This window comes from Meriones unguiculatus, chromosome 10, assembly GCF_030254825.1.
Source record: "Meriones unguiculatus strain TT.TT164.6M chromosome 10, Bangor_MerUng_6.1, whole genome shotgun sequence".
Taxonomy (NCBI): Eukaryota; Metazoa; Chordata; class Mammalia; order Rodentia; family Muridae; genus Meriones; species Meriones unguiculatus.
In genome coordinates, this window is record NC_083358.1 from 23061673 (window position 1) to 23076064 (window position 14392).

Genomic DNA, 14392 nt, shown 5'->3' on the forward strand with positions numbered 1-14392 from the left:
ATTTGGCCCCTTTGAAATGGGCTAATAGACATACCCAGACCTGCTTCACATAAAAGATTATGCCACCTACCACTTTGAGACAGAAACAGATGAATGGATTTGCTAATCATAATACATAGTCTATAAATATAATGGGTAGAGACACTCAGTTGTTTTCAAATTCAGTGACTAACATGGGAACCTGTAGGTGCTATGTTTTGAAATTATGTATGAACCACATTTCTATATTGAAAATTCCAGTGGGATATTAAGAGTTCAGCTCAGTGAAAATACAAGCTACAATTTTTGGGTCAGAGAGCTAGCCTGCATCACACGGATTTGGTAGAATACAAAGGCAGACTGAGCATAATTTGGCATATTTATAAAGAACACAAAATACAAACAATGCTGTATTAGTGGGGCTTGAAAACCTTAAGAACAGTAGTATGGTGAGAATAAAAATTAATCAAGTAGAAGATCAAAGAGTAGGGGTTGCTCAAGGGGTCAGGAGTTTTCACAGGGAATGTATAAAAGTCAGGAATACAACTAGTCACAAATGCTTCTTTTTATATGATATGAAAGAGCTAGTCTTCCCAAACCAAACTACAGCAAAGTAAAACTGTGTGAGACATGATGGAATTTTGGGGTCAAAGAAGCACTGAGGGAGCCAGGGACAGAAATCTCTTCTGGTAGAGATGCCTGAACCTCTTATCTTTCTCATCTGATTCCAAGATATTTGTCACAGCCAAGCATCTTCACAGATGTGACATACTCATGCAAGTGTGGACTCAGGGTCTGCAGAAACCTAGGAACAAGAACAAACATCAGAAGATAGACCACTGAGAAACCCACCCAGACCTGTTGACCACTGCCCTAACTACTTGTTCAGCTTGATGAGCCTTGGAACATAACCAGTTCTGCTTCCCACAAAAATGGACCAATCACCATTTGGAAAGAAATAGATGAGATTTCATATTCAAGGCCAATACATACAGATATTCTTTGAGTAGTTGACATCTTCAGTTGTCGGTGCCAGAGAACTCTGATAGCTATTGTCTAAAAGCTTATACACCTCAAATTACTTTTCTGAAACCTAATCTTTAATGTGATGGTATTTAGAGTTGATATCCTTAGAAAATCCAGAGTGCCATTGTTTGTGCATTTATTTAGAGCTGTGGGACATGATGCCTTTGGTGGTGGAAGGACCCTTTCATGAGGATTGTGAAGACCATCTTGCAAATGATATACCTACATTATGATCCATAGAAGTAGCAAAATTACAGTTATTAAGTAACAACAAAAATAATTTTATGGTTTGGAGCCACCACAATATGATGAGCTGTATTATAGGATTGCAGGATTGGGATGATTGAGAACCACTGATCTAGAGAGTACATTAGGTGTGGTTATTAGGCAAATATTCAACTCTTGACTCACAGAAAATCTGATGGCATCTTGACCTTATATTTCTTGGCCTACAAAACATTATGTGTATATATAATAAGTTAGGTAACCTAGAAACAACATATATCTGTTACTTATAACTTTTTATTTTAGAGATGAAGATTATGCTATATTGTTCACCCTAGACTTCAGGCTGTGGGCCTTCATGGTTCATCCCACAGCAGGCTGGATGTCCAGCTGGACCTCTTGGGCTAATGCAATCCTCCTATCTCACCCTATAGATATCTAAGGCCAAAATATCTGTCAGAGAACCCAACTTGAAGTTTAGAATCTATTTGGAACAGCAGCCTAAATTTGGAACTCTAGATAACTAGCTTTTTTATTGGCCACTTGCAAATATTAGAAAACATGAACTTGCTAAGAGAGGACATGAAATTTTGCATGGCCCATTGAATGGAGTCAACAGTCCCTAAAATGGCTGATTCATTAGAAGAGGGTCTAAGCTTAAAGAAAAAGAGAGAAGGAAATAAGAACCCCTGGTCAGGTGAAGAGTGAAAGGACATGGGGCATTTTGAGGCTCACACCTCCATAATGTTATGAGAGCATTCATAACAATATGGCCTAGCAGTTTGAGTAAACTGTTGCATGCATGTTGGTTTCTGGGAAAGTGTAGAGGTTTGGAACTCAGGCTTCTTGGTGGTATTTAGGAACCTTAGACTGACCTTACCTTTACTCAAGTCCACACACCTTTACTAACAACTAGACATTACAGCTCTACGCGCTTTTCCTGAGCCCCTTTTAGCTCTTGGATCTTCTGGGGCAGAGTCTTGGTCCAGAACTTCAGCCTTCTGGCCTTCAGGGCTCGTCCCACCGCAGGCTGGATGTCCAGCTGCAGGTACTGTTCTTCATGGTCCATCGCGGGCCAATAAGTTAGATCCTCACTGTTGGGGTTCCTGTGAACATGCCACATAGCAGGGAAGGGTGAGGTCACTCAGGTACAAAGCCTGATCCTCTGATTTGGGTCAGGGCAGTGGCTGAAGCAGACTAGAGGGTTAAGAAGACTGATTTGGGTCAGAACAGATGTCCTGATATAAAGATGTAGATGTCACTCATTAGTGCCTGCTCCATGTAGGGAAAAGTTACCTGGCCTGTTTTGTGTCTCCCTGTCAGAAGCAAGCTCTAAAGATCTATAAACTATGGTCTAACCCTCAGGGCACTATGAGATGAACAGTAACCGACATATATAAAATGTTTATCTACGTTTGCCCCGTATGTAGGAAAGACTATCCTGTAATGAAGGACACATGCATGGTAACGAGGCCACCGCAAACAAAAGAAGACCTGGATGGGGACTCAGCCTTAAGGGTATTGAGGGAGGGGCATCCTCTCACCCGTTCCGTGCAAAGTTGGCCCAGTACTTCATCATCTTCCTGCTTAGCAGCTTCTCCTCCTCCGTTAGTTCAACTGTAGTCAGGAGGAAAGTAAGGTCTTAGTGACCTGCTTCAGCTTTCCATCCAAGTTGACACCCACCATCTCAACTGTAGCCTGACCCTGAGCTCTAAGTCTGAGTCCCTCTTCCCATCACCATCCAGGATCCACGATCCAGCCATGCCTCTAATTCAATTCTCCAAGGTTCATTTCTGCTGCAGTGTGCCCTCATTCCTTCTCGTATAGGTTAGACTGGGAGGGGTCCAGATTCTAACTCCAGGATAGCATTGTGATCTACGTGTGTACTTGATCCTGTCTTCTCCCAGAGGACTGGGACTGGGACTCTTGGCTGGACTGAGAACTTACACTTCTTTCAGGGACTCTTCTAAGGGGGTTTAAAGTTTGTGGACAGTAAAGAAGACTCACATTTGATGTCCCATAAAAGGGATCCAATCACATAAAGAATCTCATCGCCATGGTCAGCCTTCACATGAGGCGGCCTGATATCCTTGAAGAAGCTGGACTGATGTTGGAACTCATAAAAATAGACAGGAGCATGGGAACCTGGTAATAAGGACACACTGTGACATAGTGACTCTTTACCTGGAACCGTCCTGCCTCATCTTTTATGTAAAGAAACCTTGGCATAAAATTATCTGGAATTATGTCATTTGAGTTACGAGCTCCAGGCTAGAACACCGTCGTTGGGAAAATCCTTAGCTAACAGTGAGCCCAGCCTTCCCAAGGTGTTTAGGCAATTCAGTGAGTAGCAGTAACAGGTTTCCTCACACATGCATAGTTAAAATCCCACTGTCTTACACTAGACATAAGAATTCACTGAGGTAAGGGTCCTTAGGTGCCTGGTATTGAAGACTTGATCAAGACATGAATCAGGCCTAGACAGAACAGAGCTCACCTGGAACCCACAATTCAGTGCCTCCCCCTTGCCCTGGTTAAAAATGTACTCACGTTGAAAGTGTGCTACTTGGAGTGCAGGAATCACGAATATCAAATCCCCCATCATCTCATGGAACTGTATTTGGAGAGTCTGAGGGTCCTCAGCATCTCCCATGTACTCTTCCATCAACAGATCACTACACTCAGGAGGCAGCATCTATACCAAAAACATCAGAAAGATCAACATTAGACAGACCATTGGGTAGGGGAACAAGTCTTGGGATAGAGAGATGGAGCCCTGGATGAGATAGATCTGTAGAAGAATAGATACAAGCTCTGACATGTGCCTACCCAGAAACATACACATTCAACAACCTTTGTTTCAGGGGTTATCTGGGAAGGGCAAGTGGACAACCCTCTTTATTGGGGAAGAACCAATAAAATCTCACCATCTGTGCTGTTGTGCTCTTCAGAACAGCCTGCATGGTCTCTCTGCTCATTTCCTTCTTGGTGGGATCAGAGTGTAACTGGGATATGGAGGGCCATCATAAGTGTAGGATAGACTGGACCTGACTCTACAAAACTCCTAGTTCCTGCCATCCACCACATGAGCCGCCAGTCTTCCCAGAGATTGGAACTGAGCCTCACCATGGGAATGAGCCAACCATACTCATCACTGTTGATTCCAATGATGCTGGGAACAGGGTGAAAATTCGCAGAGGCCAACAACTCCAAGGGGTGCCTGGGTAAGAACACTCCATCCACCACAGCAGGGGTGCTCCAGAAGGCCTGTGAGGTATTAAAGGACAACACTGAAATTCACTCCCATAGATATTCTGGTGACTACTGAGCTATCCACACCATTTTTCTAATTTTCTAATTTTATCTCAAGATGCTTATCCTCCTCCCACCCCAACCCTAGATGATAGGCTACACCTAGATTAGCCTATCTTGCTGTTAATTTTACACCCAGAACTAAAAAGACACAAAGGTGTAAAGGTGGAGTAATTTGTTTAGAATAGTGTAATCTGGCTGTCCCACACTCTCTTCTTTCCCATCCACTGAGCCACATAATTCTTCCCACATTGTTAATAGCCAGAATCTCCTCTTCACTCTTGTCTCGTAAGCAGCGCATCAAGGCCTTTGACTCCACAGGCTCACAGCCAGACATGTTGGCCACCATCTGTAAAGGAACCAGGCAGGAGCTCTCATCCTTCAAGGCAGAGAGAAGTTTTTCCCAATCCCAACTAGATGCCATATCACATCCTTTTGTGTGCTGTATGTGGACTGGAGTAAGTATGAAATTGTTACTACATTTCTGTTGTTCCAAGATGATAGAAAGAGCATTCTACCCACACAATACCATATGTATATTTGTGTGTTCATGTGTGAGTGTGGACATGAACCTACCACAATCTGTCCACCTTCCACACCTTGCTTGAGACAATGTCTCTTGGTTTGCAACAGCCTACACCAGGATGCTTGACCTGGCACACTCTGGGAATTCTCCTGGTCTCTGCTTTTCATCAAGGCATAGGACCACAGGGATTATAAATACATATAAAACTTTTCATGAGTTCGGAGTATTTGAACTCAGGTCAGCACTTTCACATAGTGAGCAGTTTTACCCATTGATCCATCTCTCCAACCCATGCGTATTTGTTTTTGCCAATAATGGAAGCCACTGAGTACATCCTTGCTGGCCATATCATACTCAATATGAATAAAGCAGACAGGAGTGGATTCCAACCTCTCAGCTTCTCAGAAACTAATGGGAAGAAGCTATGTCCTATGGTTCTTGTTTTATTTCCACTGAAAAGAATTCCAGAGTTCTAGTGTGTGAAGGCTGTGCTGCCAGGCTCAGGGTTGGTTTGGTTGAGGGCACTCACTTTGTAAACCACCTCAGAGGTGTTAGAGATAAGGTCAGGCAGCAGGGCCACCCCACTCTCCATGATGGCTCCATGGAAGAGTCCTTGGGACATGGGGGACACAACATGTGAAGACACACTTGTGCCACCTGCTGACTCGCCAAATATAGTGACCCTGTCAGGGTTGCCTCCAAAGTGGGCGATGTTCTGCTGGACCCAGCGAAGGGCGGCCACTTGGTCCAGGTAGCCCCAGTTGCCTCTGGCGTGCTGGTCTCCAGTGCTGAGAAAAGGTAGGAACAGGATTCACAGAGCTGTCCTATTTCTGCCCAGCCCTCATTGCCCTGTCCATTCCCTGGCTCACCTGAAGAAGCCCAGGACACCCAGGCGGTACTGGATAGTGACCACCACCACATCCTCTATGGCTGCCAGCGTGGATCCATCATACGTGGAAGCCATGCCCCAAAGTAGCCCACCACCATGGATCCACACCATCACCTGGAGAAATAAAGAGAGATGCAGAAGACTCCTTGCCATCCCAAGCTCAATAGACTGCCCATTAGCTAACCAACTCTGTCTGAGAAGGTACACATATACACAGAATCCAGAACCTGGGTCACAAAAGGACTATTCTACTCCAATCAGCATTTTTCCAGCCCCTCTCTCCTCATGGAGGAATCTTATCATGGATTTGTAGCTCTAGATCCAAAGTAATGTCACCATTATTCTCAGAATCTTCAAAGAGGGAACAAAAAGAGGTGTCTTCATGAATGAATGTCACTCCTGGTTAATATCCAAAAGGATCATCAAATCTCATTGGTGAAAGAGATATTCCGAAACTAGAAATTTGAGTGCCCTTGATGTTCCGCCCTTGAGTGCCTGAATGGGTCTGCAGGGTTCAAGTTGGCAGAATGAGTCTTGAATGAATCCAAGAGCCACAGCCTATGACAGCTCAGAACACAAATTCTCTATGCTCTCTATGCACCAAAGATTCAGCTACCCACTCTGTCTGAAAAGCCCTTCCTGGACCTAGAGGGTAACTCTCTCATCTGCACACACAGCACATTGATGAGGCTCAGTTTATTTTTTCCTTTCCAGTCTGCCTGAGAAAGAAATCCTCTCCCCTCCACCTGGTTGACCATGGCTTTAACTCACAGGTAGGTTGGAGCCCTCATGGGCGTGGGCTGGTGTATAGATGCTGAGGTACAGACAGTCCTCAGACATAGGGACAGAAGCAGTGTGCATCTTAATCTTCAGCTTTTCTGAATTCAGTTTGCCAACGTCTTGTAGACACCTGGTGGCAATGACAGAGACATGCCCTGGGTGAAAACCATCCCTTGCTCTGGATTTTCTCTTGGCCACTTCAGTTGTTGCTCCTCATAGGGCCCTGCTAAGATGGGATCCTCCTCCAAAGCCCCTGTCTAACAAGTTATAGGCCACAGGGTTTGTGGAAACTGTGATAGAGCTGAACTTCCAGGGATGTTTCCAGTCGGGAGGGACATACATGTTAGTATTTCTGAGTCTGGGATGGAGAGACTTCTAGGGGTCTCCATGGAAATGAGTGGGTATCTGTGTTGACATTCACCACTCCCTCTGTACTCTTAAAGGCCTGGGGTGATGGTTAGTTTTGATCACTGACTCCACACCTTGTAGAATTACCTGGGGCAGGGGTCTCAATGAGGGGTTGTCTAGCTCAGGTTGACCTGTAGGCATTGACTGTGATGGATTTTCTTGATGATGTGAATTACGGTGAGAGGACCTGTTCATTGCAAGAGGCACCACTCAATGAAAATGAGCTTCACCACCGAGAGTGAAGAAAGTGAGCTGAGCATGCGCAGGAATGCATGCATTCTTTACCCTTCATTTCTGATTACAAAGATGGTGTGACCAGCTCCCTTAAAGTTTGGGATTGGCAAGTCCCCATTACTTCTGCCCTCCTTGGGGACCTGAAGTGTATTCTTCTGGACAGAGAGACTCCTGGTGGAAATGCACCCAACCTTGACACCAAACCCTTGGCCTAATCTGAATTTGACAACAGTTTTGTCTTTGCTTCTCTCTGCAGTGCTGGAGCTAATTACCTGTGGTGACAAGCTCTGACCAACTCTAGACCTTAGTACAAATTCACTGAAGATTCCCAAATACATAGAGAAAACTGCTATGGAGCTCAGATGGAGGAAATATTACAGTGTGGCACAGAGCTCAGACCTAAACTCCTTTGGGCCCCAGAACTTACATGGCAGGATGGGAGGTCCCATCTCTCACACCACTCCATGGTTGAGCAGCCTCAGGAGGTGCAAAACGAAGTGGTCCTACAGGTGGTTTGGCAAAGGGGATTCCCAGGAAGGTGTGGACACCAACCTCAGTGTCTTTCACATGGACAAGGCTTCCTCTCACCTGGCCCGTGTGTGTGTTCCTGATGGGGCTGGCTGAGTCCTGGCCTGTGGGTGGAGAGATACCATCAGGATTGGTTCTGTCCAAGCAGGGGTCACTACCCTGTTACCAGAGTGGGTGGTCTCTCAGTGGGATGTAGGAGTGGGAGTTTCCCTGTCTCTCACAGCCAGGGACCTTCCCAGGGTCTTTTTGAAGGTGCCAGTACAAGCCTCTGAGTGTTTACCAATGAGGTGACAAACACAGAGCACAGTAGCACAAAAGTGTTACATTGTCACTATCCTCCAAGGTCAGTAGCGAATACAGCCACATGAGCCCTCAGGAGGGAACTATTCCTCCTACACTCTTCCTCCGGACCTGCATGCCCCGGACTCTTCAGAGCCTCTTCGGTGGGGGTACTGGAAGGCATGTGTTTTCCACACTTCCATCTGCCATCTCCACCCTGTCATCTCATCCCTCCCTGCTGCCTTCCTCCCACAAGCTCAGCCTCTGACTCAGCAAAACTGCACAGCTCTGACCCTGCTCCCCATTTCCCACTAAGAGAGTCTCACCCTGCACGTGGCAGAAGAGAAGCAGGAATCCACAGACCACAGCATTCAGCCATTCAGGAAGTCGATCGAGTGGCATGGCCAGCTTCTAGACGTGAGCCTGTGCTTTTACAACAACAGAGTTTCAACAACAGGAACAAAACAGGTGAGCCTTGCCCAGGCAGGAATTTGACCTAGTGGGATATGGGCAGGAGTTTTACTGGGTGGAGCAAAGTTCTTACTGCACTAACTAGTCCAAAATGACAGAAACTAATGGCCAGCAGGCAGAGCAAAACCACCTCTGCAGTTTCTGTTCTTTCTTTGGCCCTCTAGAAAGATTTATTTAATCACTTCACAGACTGATCCTAGTCCTCTTCCTCCTCTCCTCCCAGATCCACCCTCAGGCCCCCTTCCCCCCCTCCATTACTCCCTCTCCTTCCTCTTCCTGGAGAAGGGGTATCAAACCACCCTGGCACCTCAACTCGAAACAAGAATAAGCACATCTTCTTCCACTGGCGCCTGATAAGACAGCCCAGCTAGGGGGAAAGGATCTAGTGACAGGCAACAGAGAGAGAGAAAACTCCTACTTCCACTGTTAGGGGACCCATATGTAGAACACACTGCACATCTGCTACATACATGTAAGGGGGCTAGACCCAGTCCAGGCATGTTCTTTGGGTGATTCAGTCTCTGGGAGCCCCCATGGGCCAGGCTAGTTGTCTCTGTAGGTCTTCTTGTGGTGTCCTTGACCCCTCCGGCTCTGTCTATCCTTCTGCCCTTGCTGCTTTTAATGATAAATTGTCATATGGAAATGTGAGCAAAATAAACCCTTTCCTCCTCAGCGCAGCAAGAGTGACCTTAACTAAGACACATGGAGTGGCTTCTAAAGCCCCTCCGGGATACCAAGAGCCCTGTCCTCAAACATGAAGTCACCGTGGCCCCTGTCTTTATACTCGTCAGCATCAACGCAGTGCAGACAGTAGAGTGAAGCAGAATGCTGTAACAGGAGAAGCCACCCCCCCCCGCCCCGTGAATACACACTCAAGATGCCACCGACGGAGAGGAGTGCAAGGGCAGGAGCTCTGAGTGCGACCTTTAACCTCAAGACTCCTCTGCTCTGTCAAGGCTCAGAGTAGTGAGTCCACCTTCAGGGTCCCTTGTTCCTTATGGTGATCTTAGGATCTACATATACCCCCTACCCCAGTTAGGTCATGTCAGTTTCACTGAAACACTGCAATTCTGCACTTAAGTCCTCATATCCTATGTTATACCACCTCTGTACTGTGCCAAATCCTTCTGAGAAAACTTCAGTCATCTGTCTACTTTTAAAATATTGTTTAATTTTTCACATTTATCATTGCATGTGTGTGCATATGAACCTGCGTGTGCTTGCACGTGTACATATGGGCACTCATGGCACATATGCGGAAGTAAAGGGAAAACTTGAAGGAGTCAGTTCTCCATTTCTACCATGTGGGTCCTGGAGATTAAACTCGGGTTGTTTTTCAGGCTCAGCGAGAAGCTTCCTTACCCACTGGGCAATCTTCCCAGGCCACACTTGATGATCAAGAATGGTCTGGGCTTTCAGAGCCTGTGATAAAGCTGGACACACATCTATAAATAAGAGTTTCAAAATCGCAGAGAACCCTGGAAGGGTACGTTAAAGAACGCAGGATCAGGAGTTCCCAGGGGCTCAGCCTACCCTCTTGGAAAATGTGGTGTAGGGACTGGTATCGGTCTGTACTGCCATCTCAGAATTGGTCGATAGACTTGGGCACCCACAGCCTCACACTGCAAAACTTCCTTCATGGTGCATTTCTGTTTCCCCTAGCATAGCACAAACATGGCTTCTTGCCTCTTCTAATCGTAAAGGTTTGCTTTCATTTCACTGTAGCCCCTCCACCCTTGCCCAGTCCATGATCCCATTTCTGGCAGATGTTATCTCTATTATAAATTCCCTAACCAGGGATCTAATCTTGGAGTCAATAGACCAGCTTCACAGTATTTCTTAGATATTCTGGTACTTCTTAACCTAAGACTTTTTTTTTTTTTTTTTTGCAGTTCAGCTGTAGTAAAGTTCATGCTCTCTGCCATTTACTATACCATCATTAAACGGCTTTTGTGCTAGTGATAGCAAAGTCCATAAAATTTCTAGTAATATCTGGCCTTTAAGTTTTACACCTCTGTTATTTAGATAAACAGAGTTTAAGAACGGGAAAGATTAAAGAAATGCTCAATATCCTTAGTCTTCAGGGAAATGCAAATCAAAACGACCCTGAGATTCCACCTTACACCTATCAGAATGGCTAAAATAAAAAACTCAAGTGACAACACATGCTGGAGAGGATGTGAAGAAAAAGGAACCCTATTCCATTGCTGGTGGGAATGTAAACTTGTACAACCACTTTGGAAATCAATATGGTGCTTTCTCAGACAATTTGAAATAATGCTATCTCAGGATCCAGCTATACCACTCCTAGGCATATATCTAAAAGATGCACGAATATACAACAAGGACATTTGCTCAACCATGTTCATAGCAGTTTTATTTGTAATAGCCAGAAGCTGGAAACAACCCAGACATCCCTCAGTTGAGGAATGGATACAGAAATTGTGGTACATTTACACAATGGAATACTACTCAGCAATTAAAAACAAAGAAATCATGAAATATGCAAGCAAATGGTGGGATCTAGAAAAAAATCATCCTGAGTGAGGTATCCCAGAAGCAGAAAGACTCACATGGTATATACTCACTAATAAGTGGATATTAGACATATAACATAGGATAATCATTCTAAAATCTGTACACCTAAAGAAGCTATCAAGAAGGAGGACCCTGGGTAAGATGCTCAATCTTCATTCAGAAAGGCAAACGAGATGGACATTGGAAGAGGGAGAAAACAGGGAACAAGACAGGAGCCCATAACAGAAGGCCTCTGAAAGACTCTACCCAGCAGGGTATCAAAACATATGCTAAGACTCACAACCAAACTTTGGGCAGAGTGCAGAGAATCTTATGAAAGAAGGGGGAGATAGAAAGACCTAGAAGAAACAGGAGCCCCACAAAGAAATCAACAGAACCAAAAAATCTGGGCACAGGGTCTTTTCTGAGACTGATACTCTAACCAAGGACTATTCATGGAGATAACCTAGAACCTCTGCTCAGATGAAGCCCATGGCAGCTCAGTGTCCAAAACAATAGTAGGAACAGAGGCCATCTCTGACATGAATTCATGGGCTGGCTCTTTGATCACCTCCACCTGAAGGGGGAGCAGTCTTAACAGTCCAAAGAGGAAGACTAAGAGGCCAGTCCTAATGAGACCTGATAGACTAGGGTCAGATGGAAGGGGAGGAGGACAACCCCGCCATCACTGGACTGGGGGAGGGTCATAGGAGAAGAAGAGGGAGGAGTGGGGATAGGAGGGGCTGGGGGCGAAGGCTACAGCTGGGATACAAAGTGAATAAACTGTAATTAGTAAAAATAAAATTAAAATTTAAAAAAGAACAGGAAAGAAAGCTGGAGAGAGACTCCTCTTTTGGCTCTAGAGCTCACTACAGTGTAAAAGCAAAGACATCAACAGCATGTTGTGTTTAAAAACTTATCCAGGTCAAAAATTATACAGCTCTGCAGAGCTGCTTTATGTCTTTCAACAACAAAATAAATGGATGCGATGTTGCATTTTAACCATTCTCCTGTTCCCTTCCAAAGCCTGTGGCCTGATCATAGTAATAGCAGCAAACCAGCATGGAGGGAGAAGGTGTGGCTCCATCTCCTTTTTAAGGTGTGATTCACCAATGGATGAATTAGCTGGAACCAGATCCTCATGACCATACTACCTCAACAAAGTCACGGGATTATAATCAGTCCTTCAACATACAAGCCTTTGTTTTTCTATCTACCAGTTACACTCATACTTTTTTATTGTCTGATCAAATCTACTGAATGGAAACTATCATGCTGAATAAATAGACCAAATTCCAGGTTTTAAGTTGGATGTGGGTTCATGGACATTTATTATCCACACTTAAAAGTGACTTATTATTGCTCTGTAGATGCGGCTGGGCTTGAATTTAGAAATCTGTCTGTCTCTGTCACCTGAGTGCTGGGATTAAAGGCATGTACCACCACAACTGGAGTGGAGGTGTCTCTGACTCTTTAGTCTGTTCTTGAGACCATGTTCTTCCCACTGAGTTCCCTCACCCAGCCTTGATATGAGGAGTTGTACCTAGTCTTATGTGTTACACTATATGTAGTGGATATCCCTAAGAGGTCTGCTCTTTTCTGAAGAGAAATGGAGGAGGGGTGGATCTTGGGAAGAGAGGAGGGGCACTGGGAGGAGTTTGAATGGGGACTGGGAGGAGTGGAAGGAGGGAAAATTGCAGTCAGGATGTATTGAAAACAAACAAAAATAATAATATTTACAAGAATAACTACTTTTAAAAAAGACTTATTTTCACCAGAAAGTACTCTATTTGCAAAACAAGAAAGAGACAACTTGTTGTCTTTTAAACCTAGCTTTTGTGGTGAAAAAAAAATGAGAAAAAAGAATGAACATGTATGTATATGTAAAATTTTCAAGTTATGACAAAGTGTACTATTATTAAGCTTATTCACTAATAAATATCTTGAAATAGAAACTTGAAAATAATAAAGAAGTAGAATTATAAAGAAAATACTGCAAGTCTTCTACATAGATTGGTAATAATTTTTAAATTGAAATAAAATAAATACGTTGTTGAGTAAAGTTTTTCTGTATATATATGACATGTAAGGAGATTTCAAGCATTAGAGCTCTTTCTGAGAGGAATCAACTCCAGATGACTTATGCTAAGCGGAGGTGTGTGTGTGTGTGTGTCAGTAAAAATAAGTGCAAAACCATATAAAGCATCATCTTTGAGACTTCAACATTGAGAAGTATCTTATAAGAAATTAGGCAGGAGGATGGTAGAGAAGAACAACATCCAGGAAGACTGCCTGCCCAACTGGAATTCATTGGTTCATTTCTGTTGCTGTTCCACCTCCGCCCGGCAGTTGCAAATTAATTAAGACTATCATCAGCTAAAAACACAGCAGCTAAGGACAGGTGGAAGAAGACCTTAAATGCCTCAGGATTCTCAGATGGAAAGAGGAAGGAAGGATAGACAAATAGGCAATGTCTTTCTTCTGGGAGTGTCTTTATTGGCAGAGACTCAATTCTCTTAAAGTAAAGTGGATACTAGCAGGAAAACAGAATAAATAGTAAGAGCAAGCATATAACTAATGAAAAGCAAGTATAGGAGTAATGAAAGTCTCCTTATGATAGACAACATTTTCTCTGTCCCAGTATGTAAATAAAATTTCTACTTAAGGGAATTAATATACATGAATGTCATTAATGAAACGTCTGTATTAGTCCTGTGCAAATAATGAGGGCTTTAGGGTTTATTTAAGTTGTATGTTTCCAGTTTATGCAGCAATAATTCATTACTAAGAATATACACTAAAAATAAACTTGTTTTCATTGAAACTGAGCCTACTACTTATGAGCTTAAAACAGTCTATGAGTATTATGAGAAAAGCTTTAAAAACTGGCACCAGAAGCATTGGATGAGAAGAAACAGGATAAGAACCTACTACAGAGGGTCCTCTGAAAGGATTCACCCAACAGGGATCTAAGCAGATGCTGAGACTAAAAAACAAACTTTGGGCAGAGCGCAGGGAGTCATGTAGAGGAACAGAGGGGTGGGAATAGAGGGACATGGAGGGGACAGGAGACCTACAAGGAGATCAACAAAACTAAATTATCTGAGGCCGGGGGGGGGGGTCTTGCAAAGACTAATGCATCAACCAAGGACCATGCAAGGAGAGGACCTAGACCCTCTGCTCACTTGTGGATGATTGTCAGCTCAGTCTCCATGTGG

At 44.2% G+C, this 14392-nt stretch overlaps 1 protein-coding gene across 5 annotated transcripts; it reads right to left on the reverse strand.

The window, feature by feature from the left end:
- Positions 1 to 340: 340 nt before the first annotated feature.
- LOC110559756 (pyrethroid hydrolase Ces2e-like) lies at positions 341 to 8682 on the reverse strand. 5 transcript variants are annotated; one of them, XM_060392125.1, is made up of 13 exons: positions 8513 to 8682; positions 7807 to 8011; positions 7233 to 7332; positions 5938 to 6071; positions 5598 to 5856; positions 4793 to 4891; positions 4357 to 4497; positions 4158 to 4235; positions 3781 to 3925; positions 3238 to 3375; positions 2775 to 2847; positions 2131 to 2336; positions 341 to 784 (listed from the first exon to the last, which is right to left on the reverse strand). In XM_060392125.1, the coding sequence occupies exons 1-12, from the start codon at positions 8586 to 8588 to the stop codon at positions 2150 to 2152; spliced, it is 1635 nt and encodes a 544-aa protein (XP_060248108.1). In that variant the 5' UTR covers positions 8589 to 8682; the 3' UTR covers positions 341 to 784; positions 2131 to 2149. The 5 variants fall into 5 exon arrangements, with proteins under 5 accessions (XP_060248108.1, XP_021511036.1, XP_021511037.1 ...); XM_021655361.2 differs by lacking the exon at positions 7233 to 7332 and adding an exon at positions 6729 to 6867 and having other exon boundaries at positions 8513 to 8680; XM_021655362.2 differs by lacking the exon at positions 7233 to 7332 and adding an exon at positions 6729 to 6867 and having other exon boundaries at positions 2111 to 2336; positions 8513 to 8680.
- Between the last annotated feature and the right edge of the window lie 5710 nt (positions 8683 to 14392).

Excerpts from the sequence above, each read along its gene's own strand:
- LOC110559756 (XM_021655361.2), bottom strand. The coding sequence starts at position 8,588 with ATGCCACTCGATCGACTTCCTGAATGGCTGAATGCTGTGGTCTGTGGA. Across the intron at positions 6,072-6,728 it reads ATGAGGGCTCCAACCTACCT|GTGATGGTGTGGATCCATGG; the intron begins GTGAGTTAAAGC and ends TTATTTCTCCAG. Across the intron at positions 4,236-4,356 it reads ATGGTTGGCTCATTCCCATG|TTACACTCTGATCCCACCAA; the intron begins GTGAGGCTCAGT and ends TCCATATCCCAG.